At 41.1% G+C, this 19,227-nt stretch overlaps 1 protein-coding gene across 3 annotated transcripts in view; it reads right to left on the reverse strand.

The window, feature by feature from the left end:
• Positions 1–19,227, reverse strand: part of Arhgef3 (Rho guanine nucleotide exchange factor 3) — a 169,693-nt gene that overhangs the window by 14,238 nt on the left and 136,228 nt on the right. For all 3 annotated transcript variants that reach the window (XM_035452829.1, XM_027389614.2, XM_027389618.2), the window contains 4 exons: positions 14,235–14,405; positions 9,389–9,451; positions 7,131–7,227; positions 6,894–6,970 (listed from right to left, as the gene is read on the reverse strand). In XM_035452829.1, the coding sequence (XP_035308720.1) occupies positions 6,894–6,970; positions 7,131–7,227; positions 9,389–9,451; positions 14,235–14,405 (408 nt within the window). The remainder of the gene's footprint in view (positions 1–6,893; positions 6,971–7,130; positions 7,228–9,388; positions 9,452–14,234; positions 14,406–19,227) is intronic.

Genomic DNA, 19,227 nt, shown 5'->3' on the forward strand with positions numbered 1-19,227 from the left:
TGGAGGACAAGAGACAACTTTGGCTATCATTCCTCAGATGGCATGCACATTGTCTTTAAATTTTGTGTGTGAGTGTGTCTCTCTGCATAGATAGTGTGTATGTATGTGTGTTGGGGGGATGTACATGTATGGCACAGAACACATGTGGAGAAGGGGATAGCCCTAGGTTTGGTCCTCAGCCTAGACAGGGTCTCTTTGTTGATAGCTGCTGAAAGCTCTAGGCTTGCTGGTCTATGAGCTTCTGGGGATTCTATTTCTACATCACATCTCACTGTAGAAGCACCCAGATCACAAAAACATGAGACTGTGCCTGGCTTTACACTGATTCTGGGAATTCAAACACAGATCTTCACCCTGATCCACAAGCCCTATGCCTACTGAACCATCTCCTCAGAGCCTTTTTAATTTTTAAAACTGACTTAATTTTGAGAATTTTTGTGTATGTGTGCACATTTGCTTGTCTCTATGTGTATCACATGTATGCTGGTACCTATGGAGGCCAAAAGAGGGTGTCAGATTCCCAGGAACTAGAGTTCCCCATGGGAGTTCTGGAATCTGAACTGTGGTCCTCTGGAAGAGTAGCAAGCATGTCTAATCACTGAGCCATATCTCCTGCCTACCTCCTCTTGGTTTTTTGGTTTTTTGTTTTGTTTTGTTTTGTTTTTCAAGACAGGGTTTCTCTGTGTAGCTTTGGAGCCAGTCCTGGAACTAGCTCTTGTTGACCAGGCTGGCCTTGAACTCACAGAGATCCGACTGCCTCTGCCTCCCGAGTGCTGGGATTAAAGGTGTGCAACATCAACGCCCGGCTCCTCCTCTTGTTTTTAAAAGCAGGATTTATTTTAGGATTATTTAAAGAAACTTATCTAGAAAACTTAGTGGCATACACAGAAAGCAAGGGTCAAACTCACAACCTAAGTTTTTGTGTTTCTCAGTACAAGCATTTCCACATTTGTTCAAGATTATATGATTCAAAGGTGGCCCAAGAATTAGGGGGCCTCAAGAATTTGAAGCAATAGTATAATTAAGAAAAAAATTAGTTGAAGAAATTATTTATTAAAGTCTTCTAAGTGAGCTCTGGCAGTCCAGGAAAAGTTTTTGGCACTATCTTCCGGATCACATCACACTATCATGCAAGAATAGTTTTAGCTTAAAAACTGGAACGTGTTAACCCCACTGCCTTCATTCCAGCAAAACGCCAATTTCCCTGACATACCCATCTGTCACATTGTGTAAATACCACATCAGAGACTCAAGCAAAGAGCTTCTCATCCCCCTCTGCTACTCCACCCTCAAAATAGTGCCTTAGGCTGACTGACAGGCTAGTGCAAAGCTACCCACAGTAGTAACATGCAGCCAGTGGCCCAGCTGCATTGCCTTCTTCTGGAAACCAATGAAGAGACTATGTTCACCATGACATCCCTTCTGTCACATTCAATGTGAGACAGTGACAAAGGCGTCTTTTGTTTCTGTATGCTCAGGATTTTGCATCATACCCATTAAACAACAAAGTCTGTATTCTGGCTGAACAAATAAATTAAAGGTTAATGGATTGTAAGACTAGAGAATAGTTGATGGTTTGGGAGCAATGCTCACAAAGAAATGACAGAATCAAAAACAAATAAAAATCCAAACCAAAACAAAACTCTGGGTGCGGTGGCTCACACCTATGATTTTAGCACCCAGGAGGCCAAGCCCAGCTTGGACAGGAACTGTGTGTGATCCTGTCTCAAAAGTCAAACAAAGAAGTGGCCAGAAAAGGCAATTAAAGCTAAGCCTGAACTTGATCCCCAGGACCTATATGGTAAGAAGGAACCAACATTCATGAGGTAACCTCTGATTCCCACAAACCAAAGAAGAGGATCCTACAAGTTGTCCTCTGGGTATACACATGTTCACATATACACAACCACATAAATACATGTAAAAATAACAACAACAAAAACCCAAAAGGAACAAATCAGCAAAAACATGAGTGGTAGCATTTGAAGGCGGGTTTTTTGGTGGTGGTTGTTTTGTTTTTAAACCATCCACATATGCATCCTGTGATTGGATTTGAAGTTTTTAAATGTCCTACCACTACTTTTACAATTCTTATTGAAATTATTTCCTCATCATGGAGTAGAAAAAGTAAGTTGCCAGAGAAGTAATATTTAAAAGATTCATTATTGAGTTTAACGTTTCTTGAAAATGTCTTCCTTCCACGTTAACAAACTCACACACGCGCAAAACAACCTTTTGCTTTATGTTAAAAACATCTGCAGAAGTACTGATAATTGTTGAAGTACTGATAATTGGTTTAACGCCTCCTCCCCCCAAGATGGGATGCTTGCAACTTAGATTTTCAAAATGAATTCAGGCTTTCTTAATTTCATTTCTATTTCCTCGCCTTTTTAAAGACCTGGAAATGACCCATGTTTGCATTAAGTAGATGCAAATCAGCAGTAACAATCAGATATGAACTACCAAGGAACTACAGTCACACTGTCCAATGGGCCATTACTTTCTCTGATCCCGCCATCTGCTACCCTGGCAACTAAATTAGGCTCTGCTCTTTTGTTCACACCTGACAGGGTGCTCATTTCCTGGGCATGACTCTGAAAATGAGGTAACAGCTCAGTGGTTAAAATAAATAAATAAAAACCTCAGGAAATGCAGCATCAGATTAAAAAACAAACTTGGACAGCAATTTGTGACTCTGTACCTCAGTTTCTCCACTCACAAAACTTGTATAATGCTCTCCTATGAGACACACAGCACAGAGCTTACCCTCTGGCTAAGAAGTGGTAGCACTAGGTATTATTACTATGTCTTTGGTTTTTTGAGACAGGGTTTCTCTGTACGAGACTGTCCTGGAACTTTCTTTGTAGACTAGGCTGGCTTCGAACTCACACAGATCTGCCTGCCTCTGCCTCTTGAGTTCTGGGATTCAGGGTGTGTGCCGTTCTCTTTTGTCTTCTTGTTTTTGCTGTGTTGTTATTAAGAAACAGTCTCCCTCTGGAGCTCAGGCTGACCTGGAACTCAAGGTGAGCAGGTGTGCCATGGTCAGAAGAAGCTTATCTCCCCATCATTTTATGCTTCCATCCTTTCTTCTCCTTATATAGTGTTCCCCTAGGCTTGCGTGGGTGAAACAGATTATACATGGGTCTCTCTCTCTCTCTCTCTCTCTCTCTCTCTCTCTCTCTCTCTCTCTGGTTTTTAGAGACAGGGTTTCTCTGTGGCTTTGGAGCCTATCCTGGCACTCGCTCTGTATACCAGACTGGCCTCGAACTCATAGAGATCCGCCTGCCTCTGCCTCCCGAGTGCTGGGATTAAAGGCATGTGCCACCAATGCCCAGCTACATGGGTCTCTTGAAACAGAGTATCATGTAGCCCAGTCTAACCTTGAACTGACTATAAAAAAAAACAGATGATTTCAAAATCTTGATCACTTCCCAGGTTTCCCCTTTAAATTCTTTTTCAAAAAATTTATTATTTTAATTATGTGTGTGTGTGTGTGTGTGTGTGTGTGTGTGTGTATGTGTGTGTGATATGTGCAAGTGAGTGCTGGTGCCCTAGAGACCAGAACCATCTCACCAGCTCCAACCCCTCCTAGATTCTTGATAGTGTATTTAAAGAGACACATAGTCATCAAACACTTAGCAGAGGAGCCGACCAGGACAGGTTTTAGGCTACAGCTAAGCAAGTAGTTCACTGTGCATAAGACTGAGCTTGCCAACATTTCATCATGGTTAGGGGAGGGTCCATGAGGCTCTACTCCTCCCTGAGGGCCTGTCAGTAGTTAATGATTACTGGGGGAGTGGGTGTCACTTTCTTCAGTGGTATAGCCATTGGTAAATTGCCTCAGTTCTTGAAAATAACTTCTCACTTACGCTTGTGCAAGCAAATATGATTAAATCCAATGGGTCACAGTAAAAGAAGATATGAAAGTGGGAGGGGACTTGTTGAGAAGTAAAAGGGTTTCAATGGGAGAGAGAGGTGGATAGGAGTGGGGGACATGGGGTAAAGACCACTAAAATTCATTTTAAGTATGGACCTGTCAAAGAATTAAAAATGAAAAAATTTAAAAGGCCCACATGTATGTATATACATATGTATGTATGTATATACATATTTATATATGGAAAACACTTTTTTCTTTCTTTAATATTTTTTAGAAACTCTATCCCCCTAACATAAAAAATGTTAGAATAAATCTGGAATTTTACCTCCATGTACCCTTTCTTCCCCCTTTGGGATTAAAAATTAACTAGGACCTAAATTAAACAGGAGCACTTTCTGTCATGGAGAGCTTATAAATTATTTTATTACTGAGACAGTCACTTGGGACATTGTTTCTTTGTAACAGAGAAGGCTTGCTTAAATAGGATGACCCAATAGGAAGGGATACCCACCCTCTGTAACCAGGGCAGCTCCCCAGAGATGTCCTCTGTTTAAAGCCATCAAAGTACAAGTCATGGATTCACTCTAAGGTCAAAGGCCTGGCTGATGCTGTCTTAGGGGGGCAGCTCACTTGTTCAAAGGATTTTTTTCCCCCTTTTCGGGAAAATAAATCAATTTTCCATGGGTTGAATAGGCTCTGTCTTTTCTCATTCAGTGTCCAGTACGACATTTATTTTGCTCTGTTAAAAGGAGTAGAACTCAAACAGATTCACCCCTTAGTGTACAGCTCCCACTCAGACCAACACACCTGCAGTTAAAAGAGGGAAAACATTTATCAGCTTTTTGGTTGATAACTAAGGACCATTTCTCTTGAAATCTGGCAACAATGAACCACTTGTTTCCTTTCAGGCCAAGCTCTAAGTCCCCATTTGATGCCTGGAGGGTCCAGACAGCAACAGACTGGGGGTGGCCACACTTCCTCTGGTTATGTATGGAACATGACTGTTAAAGCCTTCCCCAGGCCCCAGCTCAAACTAACCTCAAAACACAAGTGACAAAAGTGTATTTCAGGGGGAAAAAAGCTAATAAAGCAAAATTCTTGAGCTCGAGTCTGGAACAATGTCATAATTTGCATGCTTAAAGGAACAGTGTCACCCTATTTTAGGATGCTGACTCTGAAGTGCTCTTGCTCTCTGACTAGGGAGTCCATAGACTGGAGACGTTTAAAAAACAGTGATGTAGACTTTCTCATTAAACCAACTCTGACTCCAGTGGACCCACTCTTTCCAAGTCTTTGTGTGTTGAAGGAGTTTAAAACAATACCGTGACTTAGAATAAAAAGTCAAAAGTTTGAAATGAATGATCTCTCCTGAAATATTGAAACACATATCTAAATTATTCAGCTTAGAACATTACTTGTCTCTCAGATATTCTTGAGATAGTTCAGCCTTGGTACTAAAATTGACTTCTGAACTAGAGCCAAGTCCTGGGACACTCTCCAAAGGTGAGTCTCTGGCAGTAACTAAGAGGCACCAGGCCAGACATCAATGTTAAGATTTTTTTGCACGTCCATGTGACATCAGTGAGAACCTGAAGGTTAAAAACATATATACCTGGAAAGAGAGGCAATGGGACTTAAAGCTCTCCAACACCCTATCACTGGACTCTCTGCCTGATACCCTCTATCACCATACTCCCACCCTTTTTTTCCTGGAATACTGGGTAAATCAAAGGGATCAAGAGATCTAATTTTGCCTGGATGAAGTCATTAAAGTTATCTGCTTTTATTACCGGCTTCATAAATAAAAATATCTAGAATTGGGATGGAGCATCCAAGTACTCACTGAGGGACACAGACAGACAGACAATAGGGAGTGGTTGGGGTGGTAGCAAAATAGTGTATGCTTTGTCTAAGTGAATAACACAAATGAACACTACATATTCAACTGAATAAAAATTCAGTATGAGGATGATACATTTATGAGCCCTAACCTAACGTCTCATTTTTGTTCTTTAAGAAAGGGAATCGGCTGTGTTAGATGAAGGTCTGTATGAACCTTCAGATGTTACTTAGGACCAGAAATATATGTTCTAAATACAAGCAACATGTACTCATTACCTTGTTGGTAACACTACATTTAGATCAAGGGATCCCAGTACCCTCCACACTCAGTACTGGGCATCAAACCCAAGGCCTTGTGCACTCTAAACAAGAGCTATCTCCTTTGGATGATGAATAAGAATGTCAAGCCAGGCCTGATGTCATAGGCATATAAATCCCAGCTACTTGGAAGGTAGAAGCAGGAGTACCCCAAATTCAAGGTCTGCCCCAGGTGCAAAGTGAGTTCAAGGACAGTGTGGGCAATTTAGTGAGAACTTGCCTCAAAATGAGAGGAAGAAGGCAGAATGGGGCATGGATAGATGTATGTATGTATGTATGTATGTATGTATGTATGTATGTATGTATCAGTGGTAAAGTTTTTGCATAACATGCACCAAAGAAAAAAATGAGCATGTTAATTTTAAAATTAGAATAGAAATGACAATAATTTAATTGGCCTAAATCCAATATAATCTAGCATCATTTATTTTATTTTATGTGAAACTAATAGAAGTTTCATGTGTACTTTGTTTGTTTTTGTTTTTGTTTTTCCGAGACAGGGTTCTCTGTGGCTTTGGAGGCTGTCCTGGAACTAACTCTTGTAGACCAGGCTGGTCTCAAACTCACAGAGATTCACCTGCCTCTGCCTCCCGAATGCTGGGATCAAAGGCATGCACCACCACCGTCCCACTCATGTGTACTTTTAATTTATTTTATTGCAAAATGCCATGTTGTCTTTAAATGCAATAAATTTTTGATAAGAAGAAATTGGTTCCATGCTTTGAAGACATAAAGCCTCCAAATATTAAAAGTTTATCTTTCTATTTGATGTACTAGCCAGTATTTGCCAACAAGGAAAAAGTGTGGGTAGGGGGAAATCTATCTTCAAACAAGACCAGAGAACATTTCTTACCCAGCCCACGAGGATGGGACCAACATGCTCAGTTGAGCCATCAGGCTTCCGAACGTCTCGAAGCTGACTAAGGAGATCTGGCAAGAAATAAACAGAATGCTTATTTTGTTAGGCATTCAAATATGAGCAGGGTGGAAGAAGGCTCTGGGCTACTCACATTATTACACAATCACAGATTTGTTATAAGACAACTCAATTAAGACTACAAGTCATGACTCGTCTGGGACGAAACTGTACCTTCATGTAGAGGAATTAGAGAGTCCAGTGTTCCAAAGATTTGATTCAGTTCTTGTTCTGTCATTATTGAGAGTTTCAGCATGGGGTCATGATAGGCCTGTAAAGGATGGGCACAAATATTGAAATTCAGAAGAACTCAGTTGTTTATGCAAATGATTCCTGAGAGGTGTTTTACAATAAATAAAAAGAGGCTTCCTACACTTTCTCCCATAATGCAGTGGAAACAGCCAGCAGGCATGGCTGGAAGAACATGGAAGAACAGAGAATCTGGTTCTGCCTCAGCCTTTTACACCTAGATGTATACCATATATCTAGGAAGAAGCAAAAATCCTACATGAATAGTAGTCTGGGGATTGATACAAGGTTCTAAAAGTCAACATGATTCTACACTTGGAAAAACCCTCCCACTTTATTCAAATTTTTATTTTATTCAAAACAGCAGGCTTTTTTCAAATGAGTACATATCTAAAAGAAAAGAAAAGTGATTGGACCCTTCACTATCGACGTTAAGTACACAGAGAAAAACATTTGCTGATTTTAGTTAGTTCATATCTCCAGAACAAACATAAAAGTTGGGTGGGTACAGTGGTCCCAGAACTGGGAAAATGAAGAGACAGGAAGAGTCCTAGAGCAAGCTGGCTAGCCAGACTAGTTATACTGATGAGCTTTGGTTCAGTTGAGAGAATCTGCCTCAATAAATATGGTGACGATCCAATGAAGAAGACTCATGCTACCCTCTGGTATTCACAAACACAGATGTGGCCACACACATGTACACACATGAACATGCACACATAATTATATACTACACATAAACACATGCAAAATAAGACAGATGACAATTCTTGCCTTCAGAGAGTTGTATAAAGCTAATTGAGATTTTCTTTTTTAAAAAGGTACATGGAAACTTAAAACATATGTTTAAGAAAACAGTTCAAGACTAATGACAGGAGGAATGTCACATCAGAAAATAAAACCAAAAGCAATCAAGAAATGGCTCTAACAGGTCAGAAAATTAAAGGTAAAGAATCCAAGGAAGGTTCTGGAGATGAGCCATGTGCACAGAAGAAATGGCGTAGATTTGAGCAGAAGCCTGTGACAGGGGTGAGGTGTATGACTGAAAGGAAAGGGGACTTTGGGGGAAAACAGACCCCTGTGAGTCAGAGGATGGCCAAGAAACATCTAAAGATGTCTATGTTTGGGAAATCTTGACTCAGGAAGTAGGGATTAGGCATGTGGCCAGCATATGGACATATGATGTGTTCCAGACTTAAAGGCCTTCTTGTTTCTCTGAGCTGTTCAGCCTTTAGTCCTAGACATCAGCTTCTTGGCAGTGTCCATGCAAAGCCTAGATGGCCATCTCAGGAGTGTAGGAGGTGGAACTTCTATTAGCAGAATGTTGAACTGAGGATCCAAGATAATAAGTACTCTTCCAACCTCATGATTTCCTCAAAAAGCCATGAATAAAAGAAGTTAGAGGAGTCTGAATGGAGCTTCCTAACCAGGGAGATCACTGGATGGGAAGATTTGCTGTCAAGAATGTACATGATTTTAGGCAATCCCATATAATGTGGTTTGACACATTTTCATCTGTGGTCTAGCTCAGCAGTAGCTCATGTGCACAGCATGTTTAAGTATGAACCCGATCCTCAGCATTGAACAAATAAGCACCCCCCAAAAAACTCTAGTTCCATATGAAAGACCCTAATTTATTATACCTTATGAACACTCACCTCACTCTACCTACTTTCAAGAATGAATTGTCTTTATCCTGGTTTAGAGACCTATTTCTCTAAATGATGATGATTTCTCACGTGGACAAAGAAGCTCTACATGACTCCTTTTTGGTGTGTTTTGAGAGACTGGCTCTCAGTATGTGACCCAGGCTAGTCCCACATTCTAGGCCCTCCCAACTCAGCCTCCCGAGTAGCTCAAGAAAGACTTCTAGGACAATGAAATACACATAAAATCAGGCCTCCACAAGCTTTCAGATTTAAACAGATACATCCTTCGAGGTGCACTAGACACTCAGACACTCAGGCATCCGGCAGGTGCCAGGTGTAGAAAGATAATTTGCCTTCTTGCTTTGAACCATTTCCTTCACTGCTTGGTTTGTGGTCAAAGTTTTTTTCAATTTCTGATGACTTGAGTTGGGCACAAGGAGGTTGCTGAAAAGCATCATCTTGGGACTCTGAAATGACTCACAGGGCAGGAAAAAAACACGAAGTGACTCAAACAGCTACTGTATTTTAGCTTACCTTTTTTGCTAATTTCAAGTCTTCTATCAGGTCTTCTTCACCTTGAGAAAGCTCAAAGATCGCCTGCAAAATAAGATAAACAGACTTGCTCAGTTCTTTCATTTATGAGACCAAATTCAAACAGTACCAACACTCAAAAGTTCCAGATCTCCTTAAGTTAAATGAGGCTTGGGGTAGAATCAGGGAAGTAGAATCAGTCCCGAGTTTAATACCTTGCAGAAAAAAAAAAAAAAGTTAAATTAGTCTGAAGGGAATGTATCTTGTAGCTAAAAGCTGTAAAGAAAAACCTTGTTTATGAGAGTTTTGGCATGATTTCCAACCCACCAAGTCGCCCTTCACATTTTAGACCTCTGATGAAGTCCAACAAAAAGGACCTGTATCAAGTGATATAATCATTGTGTATGTGCTGGATTCTGTATCTTTGCTATGGGTGGCAACCGGAAGAAATAATCCAGAGCCTGGTCTCAGAGATGGATCTGGCAGTGTTCTTAACTATCACAGTCTGCTTCTCTTTTCCCCAAAGAAGGCAAGCCTCAGCAGAAAGCTGTATCCCTATCGTCTACTTAAGTGTGGGGGTGGTTATAGGAAGGACCCAACATGCTATCACTGTAGTCAGAATCTGGTGGAGCCAATTCATTCTAAAGTCCCACAAGGTACAACAAATAAGATTAGAGGAGCTGGTTATTTGTTAGAGTGTGCAAATGCACCATTTCTAATTTGTCTCCATTAAGCCACCTTTATTTAAAGAGCTATGATGTGCAGAGTTCCCGCTCTCATCTGGGAATCTAAATGCTGGGCAAACTTCATGGTATTAAAGGACTGTAAGTCTGTGATGATGGTTCAGGAACAACTGTACTGTTTCCAGATGGAGAGAAGTCAACAGCTTTCAGGCATGGTCATTACCCTAAGGTTTAGGGACTAGAGGGCAATGAAATGGAACAATGCAGGTGAGACGGGATCCTGGGCCGTGGTGACAAAGCCTCACGTCATGGCTTACTGAAATAATTACACTTGCATGGAAAGTTTCAAATATAGCTCAGAAGTCCTGTGTACCTATCAGATGTCTGTCTCCAACATCAGCATCTTAGACAGACTTGCCTGGATTTCCTTTGCCATCTGCTTTATAGAAGCTCATTGACTATAGTAACCAATTATCACCCCCACCGCGCCCCCCAAGGACCACAGGATTCCACAATGGAAATCACTTTGGCTCTAGAGTAAGAAGAATCAGCTTACCTCTACTCACTCTGCCTCAATGCATTTCTCATCCGTAGTCTATCTTTCCTTTTCCCATACTGTCAGGTTGTGCAAGTTATATATTACATCAATAACACTTAAAAATACAGGAAAACTTATATTTTTGGTTGTGAGCCTAGCCTTTAATGGCTGAGCTATCCCTCCAGTCCGATGTGGACCTGCTCTATGATACATAGTAGTAACCGTGCTTTATCAGAGCTGTTTTTAATGATACTGCTCAGAATGGTTTCCTTCCAGATGATGATTGAGAAGCTAATTAAAAAAAAAATGGTGCCAGGTACCACAAGAGTGACAGAACTGTGCTGTTTTTCTGGGATTTTGTTTTTTACTTTTTTTTTTTTTTTAATGGAGTGTGCTGGATGTCTCTACAATTTTGTTCAAATGACTGCAGAACCTGGAAAAGCTGTTGCTGCTATTGATGCATAACATACTGCCATTATTGGTCTTTTTATATAAATATAAATATTTATATAAATATATAAATAAATATAATTAAATAAATATAAATATATATTTGAATTTTTGGAAACTTTAGCTGTTCTGTCAACTTTGAAAAAAAGTATCCCAGTTTACCGTGTTGAGTTGGCATTGTACAAAAATTAACAGCCATATTGGTCTAGAAATGTTGAACTTAATTTTTTTCCATTTGTACAGGGGTAACACACTGTATTAAATATGTAAGGTCTTAAAAAAAAAAAAAAGAAGGGATTTTGAGAGCCCATCCCATATGAAGGGATGCTCTCTTGACCTGGACACATGGGGAAGGGCCTAGGCCTGGCCCAGGATGATGTGGTAGACTTTGGGGAGCCCCTTTTGAGGGCCTTACCCTGCCTGGGGAGTAGAGGGGGATGGCTAGGGGCAGGTGGGATGTTGGGGGGGAGGGAGAGGGAGAGGGAGAAGGGATTGACATCTGAAGCAAGCTTGTTCCTAATTTGAACTAATAAAATAAAATAAAATAAAAAATAAAAAATAAAAAAATACAGGAAAACATAAGGAAGGAAATTTTGAATCATCCACAATAGCATCTTGTTATCTCTGAGAATACAGAAATAACAACCCAGTTTTCCCTTCCTTCCTTCCCTCCCTCCCTTCCTCCCCCATTTGTTTGTTTTTTTTTCTCCTCTATTTTCATAACATAGCTCACTTCTGACACCCAATATGGGGACTTCCCTCTGCACTCCAAGCAATGAATTCCGCCACAGATACCAGGTAGCTGTCTTCTATTCAATTCTAATGCCACGTACCTGGAGACAGCATCAGGTCCCCCAAGTGAGGGCTCAGTCCCAAGACTCATCACCCTTCTATATGCAAATCAAGACCTCAGATAGTTTGACCTATGAGTTTCATCAACTGGTGGAAGCCAGTGTACCACGATCCCTCCTCAGGCTTGCTTAATCTGCCACAACTGTTCACAGAACTCAAGGCAACATTCATGTTTACTGGTTTACAGGGTATTGTATTATATTATAAAGGCTATGAGCATCAGGTGAGGACAGGAACAAGGGAAGGTACAAGTGCAGCCTACACCCTCTCCACGTCTACTACACCACCTTCCCAGAACTCATGTGTTTAACTATTCAGCTCTTAAAACTTTGTCCTCTGGGTTTCTATGGAGACCCAGACAGCATGACAGATTAAATCACTGGCCATTGCTTATCGCCTGTAACCATCAGCCTCTCTCCCTTCTCCAAGGGTTAGTGCATACAGCCATATCTTAAGTTTGGTTTCTGTTGCTGGGATAAACAAAAGCAACTTGGGAGGAAAGGGTTGATTTCATCTTACAACTCTCAGGTCAGAGTCCAACACTGAGAAAACTCAGGCCCAGACTCAGGAGCCTAGAGGCAAGAACTAGAAGAGAGGTCATAGAGTAGTGATTCTTAACCTGGGGGTTACATAGCAGATATCCTGCATATCAGATATTACATTGTGATTTATAACAGCAGCAAAATTACAGTTATGAAGTAGCAATGAAATAATTTTATGGTGGGGGCTCACTACAACATGAGATACTGTATTAAATGGTTCTAGCCTTAGGAAAGTCGAGAACCACTCTCATAGGGGAATACTACTATTTGGCCTGCCGGCCGTTTTCTTATACTACACAAGACCACTGGCCCAAGAATGGCACTGCTCACAGTGGGCAGGACCCTCCCACATCAATAATCAAGTAACATCCCACAAACTTGCCTGTAGGCAGTCTGATGGAGGCAGTTTTTCAATCCAGGTTCCTCTTCCCAGCTAAGCTAGCTGTGTCAAGTTGACAAAAACCAAAACAAAACAAAAACTAAAACAGGCTGGGTTGTAACTGTATAGCACTTCTGTTATTTTACCTGGGTCTTACTAGTGGCTAGTACCCAGCCAGGAGCTTTTAAAAAATATATTATATATATAGTACATTTAAAATATTGAATATATATATAATATATATATATATATATATATATATATATATATATATTACATTTGTGTTTTACCTACATATATGTCTGTGTGAGGATATCAGATCCCTTGAAACTGGACAGTTGTGAGCTGCCACATGAGTGGTGGAATTGAACCTGGGTCCTCTGGAAGAGCAGCCAGTGCTCTTAACTGCTGAGCCCTCCCTGCAGCCCCAGCCAGAAACTTTCAATAGTGGACAGCCGTCAATTGAATCCATTACTGCCATTTGAGGATACAAGAATCTGCATGCCAAATAGTCTAGATGAAGATCACATACCTACATCCTAAAATCACATCTGATTTTGCCATATTTCCACACAGGACTTCTGAGGGTACACACATTATTTTAAAGGCCTTTTCACTGTTTGGTAGGCAATACATCTACATGGTACCCAACACAGAGTGCACAAAATGGGACATGCACATGGGGAAGATCTCAGCTCCTTCTTTCAGGAACTTCAGGAGGGAACTTTGTTGCCAATTCTTTGGGCATCCTTCCAGAAATATTTTTATGATCTCACAAACAAACTCATATACATACATACTTATTATTTTATATACACAGTAGCATTCTATTTTGTTTCCTGCTTTAATCTACATATAGATAAACACACGTTCCCTATTTCTACAGCTGTATAGGACTTTGAGTGTTTCAATAGTTCCTGGTCATAGAGGTTCAGGTCCATCCTAAACTAGTAGCACTGTTACAGACATTAGATTTCTGAGTAATCCTGCATGCTTATCTTTTCACCTGTGTGCAAGAAGACCTGGAAGATCAGGTCTTAGGGAACAACAGCTTAGCCATAGAACCTCAAAATTCCAAGTACCCCTTCTCTGCCAGGGTTGGGGGAGAGAGAGACACAGTATGTATGTATGTATGTATGTATGTATGTATGTATGTATGTATGTATGTATGTATGTATGTGTCTTTGTGAGTGTAAGAATCCTTATTGGACACTTGGATCCAACACTGCCAAATCACTTTATTTTTACAGTGGTGCCATACCATGAAGCTGGATGCTGGCTTTTCAGTTTATTCCATCCTATATCCTTCCACACATGATGTGGCTCTGAGGATGATGTACTGGTTCTTGCCTGCAGGGCACCTTTGTGGCAGACAAACTGGCAGCTCCTTGGGTCCCGAGCTTACCTCCTGCCGCTTGATCTCCTTGGCTGTAAGCACCTGATTGACACACACATCGAAGGTCTCACTCCACAGTTTGCTGTCCCTCCGCTTTGTGCTTGAGGAGGTGGCATTTCTGGACCAGGCTCGGGGGGCGAGGATGTCGGGGCGGCTCTCACTGCGGAAGCTAATGGACCGCTACACAATGAGAAAAAGAAACCATCATGGGGTCAGCAGCAGGACTGGGTGGATCCTTTTTGAGCAGCTTCCTGTCACTGACAGACACAAATCATGTATCTGCAAGAAAGAAAGGGCATGGCCAAAGCTTTTAAGGAGTGGGGCACTGAGGAATATGAATAAGAGTCTTTTCACACAACATGCTGGAGGCATCGTTCTATGTGACCTGGACATTGAGTGAACTACAAAACAAGACCACACAGGCCAGGCTCACATGCAAAAGGCAGCTCTCCAGCACACACCCAATGGCTTGTTTCCAATGGACATTACTCTCCCCAAGCACAAGGGAAAACAGTGGTGGATACCCCCCCAAAAAAACCACCCTCACCCTCTCCTACAGTAGGATTCCACTATCCCCGCCCCCCCGCCCCCATCCCCATATAGTATGGGTAGGCTTATGCAGGTCTGAGCAACCAGAAAGTGCCACCATGCCGATGTAGGGCTGGGCCACATGATTTATGAAAGGGGGGGGGGGTTGAGTTCGGAGATAACATAAGCAAATTCTCCCTGGTCACAAAGAACAACCTATTTCCCACAGGAGAGAAGCAAGGGACACACAAGATGAAGGCTGGAGAGAAGGGATCTCGAGGGAGAAAGCAAACAGGCTTTACCAAATTGAACTGATTGAGCTCCTGGATCCCATTGTACCTGATGCCTGAAAGGACTACCCTTAGTCATTTTAGCTACATGGGCTAATACAGTCCTCTTTCTGTCTCCAGTAGTTGGGGTTCTATCAACTCAAAATGTTGCAATGAATATGCATACCAAGTACCAGCCTGGCAGCAAATGATGCCTACCCCTGGCTTGTTTTGTCCTTTTGCAAAGAGGCCCCAGCAGTCTTTAGAGGTCCTAATCACCCAGAATTCAGCCTTGTGACTGAAATATGCTCCCATGGGGCTTTCTTGTGACAAATGCAAAGCATTCAAAGGAAGGTAAATGTGTCATCATTAGTCTTTAACCTGCAAGATTGCAACATGTTCCCTAGAAATGGAAATGTAAAGAGGTATTTCTATACTCAAAAAACCTTTTTTTTTTTTTTTTTTTCTGTTTTAAAAAGACAAGTTCTCATGAAGCTGGAGAGATGACTAAACTGTTAAGAAGCTTGTGGCCTTTCCAGAAGAGCCAAGTTTGGATTTCTGTGTCCACACTGTCTTAGATCTGTCTCCAGGGGAATCTCATGTCTCTCGCCCCTGAGGGCATCCGCACTTACATACACTTACACGTACATATGTGCATACATACATGCATTCATATACACACTGTAAAATATTAAAATAAATATTTTTAAGAAGATGGGTTCTTTGGTTATACAGTACAGGATGACCTGGAACTCATGTGTAGCCCAGGCTGCCTTCAAATTCAGGATCAGTCCTCCTATCTCAGCCTCCCAAGAGTTGAGATTATGGTTGTGTGCTACCAGCTAAAAGCCACAACACCGCTCCCCCCCCCAACATACGCTTTAGCAAATGTTCCTGTGCTGCTACTGCCCCCGAGCCCTTCTGTGTGAACTTCCATTCAGCACGGCAAAGAATCTGACAGCAAGCGACAGACATATTTAGGACTGTATCCTGCCACTCACCCATCACCTGCCATTCCCTAACTTTTTTTTTTTTTTCTATCCCTCAGTGCTTCCTCTGAGCAACCTTCTCTTTCTCTAGGGTGTTTCTCCCATTTCCTACTAACTAATCCTCACCTGTCTTCAGAACACAACCCAGATCTCTCTCTTTTAGGAAGACTTCACCAATGTCCTCCCTTCTTTCCTGTTCTGCCATTTGCATAAACATCTGACAGAACAGTGACCACATCTTGCTCTGTTTATTTAACTTGATTTTAATTGATTTTGTATGTGACACATGAGCCTGTATCACTAAGACAGTACAGCTCTCAATTATTTGAGACCCAACTATGAAATAAAACAATTAAAACTCATTAGAGAAGTTTTTATTTTGCTTAAAAATTGGAGTGGGGGTGGGGGGTGGGGAGTGGGGGGTGGGGAGGTGGGGAGGCTTTAGAGAGGGCTCTATTGTTAAGGTCACTACTAAATAAGTTAGAATTACCTGTTGACAGAATATTGACTAGCCTTTAAGCCAACTCTGAGATAATTTAACTGCTAAAAATCCCCTTTATGCAAACTTGACCAGCGTTAAAAACTGTATATGATTACTTCAAAATTATGCAGATCCTATGTGAGCAGATATTTAAAATGCCATTAACTTTTCATTTTTTTTCACATAGATATTATAGGTGACTTCTATCTTACTTTTTAATTACTTAGAACCTGAGAAAATGGAAAATATGATATATATTTCCAAAGGGGCTTCAGAACCTTTCCAGAGCTTTGCAAGCAGCAGGCAAGCCCCGGGGCTAGCAGGGACTAGTGTGAGTTCCTGACTCACAGGTAAGCTCATGACATCTGAACCAACTCTATAAAGGACAACAAGTACTTGCTTGCCCAGGTCACTAGTGGTTTTACACAAATTCTGGGATTGCTTAAACAAGCCCCTTACAAACAACAGCTATGCTAAATGGATGTAGCTTTGCCTGCACTCAGAATCAATTAGCCACAGTCCTGAAAGGTCAAAACAAGGCAGTGAGTCACCAGCCCACTCTCTTTGTGGTTCTGATGGGCAGGTGGGAACTATAGAACAGAAAGAAGAAAATACAAAAAGGAAAAGTGCAGCAACAGTTTCCACTTTCACTTGAAAGGATCAGTTGCCCATCTCATCATACTTTCAATCTGACCAACTGTGGACTTCCCCCAAGAGGTGGAAAATAATTTATACCAACTTGAAACTTTTATGTTTTGCAAAATTATGTGATTTTAAGTCAGCTTCTTCCCCCCCCAAAAAAATCCACTTCTAGCAATAACTATTGTTGTATTCTAGACCTTTCCAATTTTCTTCTAAGCATTTTACAGAAAATGGAATGTTTTCTCTTCTCAGTCAACTAAACCTTTTTCATGTCAGCATATAAAAAATTCATTCTTCAAAAATATACCTGAGGGGTTGGACAGATGGCTCAGTGACTAGCAGCACTTGCTGCTCTTGTATAGAACTTAAATTTGCTTTCTAGTTTCCATATTGATAGTGCACAACCAACTGTAACTCCAGCTCCAAAGGATCCAACTCACTTTTCTGGCCTCCCCTGGCTCCTACACTCATGAGCACCTCCCCCCATATATACACAATTAAAACTAAAATAATTCTTAGAGCAACAACAACATTACTGAGGTGAATAACAGAAAACAAAACATAATGTATGGAGTTATATATAATGTATGAAAGAGTATAAATGAAAATGCTACTATGGAAGATAATATTTTGTTTGCTAACATAAAAAGTTAATTAAAAAGAGAGCAAATTCCTTTCAAGTAAAAACACTGAGGGAAAGTTCAGATAACATAAAATTAAACATCTTTGAAGTGAACAAATTAGTGATGTCACAAAAGTATTTCCTAGTCCCAAACATTTTCCTCACTTCCAAAACCACTCCTTAGCAATGGCTACTAAGTAGACCCCAAACGTATTCAATGATCCCATACGTATTCAATGACCACCTGATGAACGGTGGATTCATTTCTGGCAGCTGACTATTACAAGAAGTGCTTAAGGGAACACCCTGTGTGTGTTTGTGTAAATATTTATAAATATTTATGGAGGCAGATTTCTTCAGTCTAAAAACTATCAAGTTTTATTTATTTTTATCGCATCTCATTTGGGTTGCTGGAGTTTCTAAGATCTCATCTATGTTCAAGCAAGCACTCTAATATTGATACTCGATGTTAAAATGTGTTACCAAATTTACCTTCAAACAGGCTGTTCAGCAGTACCGCTTCCAGATAGGAACAGGTTAGCACATGCTTGCACTCTCATCCAGGAAGTTTTACTCATCTCACAGGCAAAAATCCCTGTACCTAAGTTCTAGTGTCATGTTTTGAATATAAGAAATAATGGACATATTTTTATGAATTTATTAAGACCTTCTCAGTCAGTCAGAGATTTTCTTCATTGCTACCCGGGGACAAGAGGTGAACTACCATAAAGGCACTTCCCCTTTGGTGTTTTCTTAGTGACTGCCAGTCTCGGGGTGCAATGGGAATTATCTCAAGAATCCTTCATGCATCTATCCTCAGCTCTTTGGATGTAATGTTTCCAATTCTCACATTACCCTCATCAAGTGGACTCTGTTTTCATTTTGCCAACGTGGGAATTGTGGTGTGTGTGTGTGTGTGTGTGTGTGTGTGTGTGTGTGTGTGTGTGTGTGTGTGTGTGTCTGCATGTGCATGAGCACTAAGACATTTGCCCAGATAGGATCCAAAATATGTATTTTGTTTAAAAAATCTGACCTCCTTTTATGCTGGGTCTGAACCTGTTAGTTCCAGGAAATCACAGGCTGTTTGGAGGTTTCAATGAGAAAAGGTCCATCTCTCACCTTCTAGGAAATAAATTTGGCTTAAGGAAAGAGAATGCACTGGGCTCAGTTTTAGGAACACTGACTGATTTTTGACCAGCCACGCTCCAGATTTACATCCCTGGGCTGTATTAAACCAAACACTTTGCTTTTTTTCTCAGCGAAGCTGGGAGAATGTTGAAAGAAAAACTGCAGAAGAAGAAATAATGAGCTGGGGTTGGGTGTGTGGTGAACAGCTGCTGGGATCTGGGAAGGAGCTGCTGCTGCTAGTCCTGAATCAGTTCCTCAGACATGGGCAGGCGTTCACCACAGCACCAGCCACAGGCCAGGAACTACACCTGGGCCGGTTAGCAATGTAAATGGGCACGATTAT

This window comes from Cricetulus griseus (genome assembly GCF_003668045.3).
Source record: "Cricetulus griseus strain 17A/GY chromosome 1 unlocalized genomic scaffold, alternate assembly CriGri-PICRH-1.0 chr1_1, whole genome shotgun sequence".
Lineage (NCBI taxonomy): Eukaryota > Metazoa > Chordata > Mammalia > Rodentia > Cricetidae > Cricetulus > Cricetulus griseus.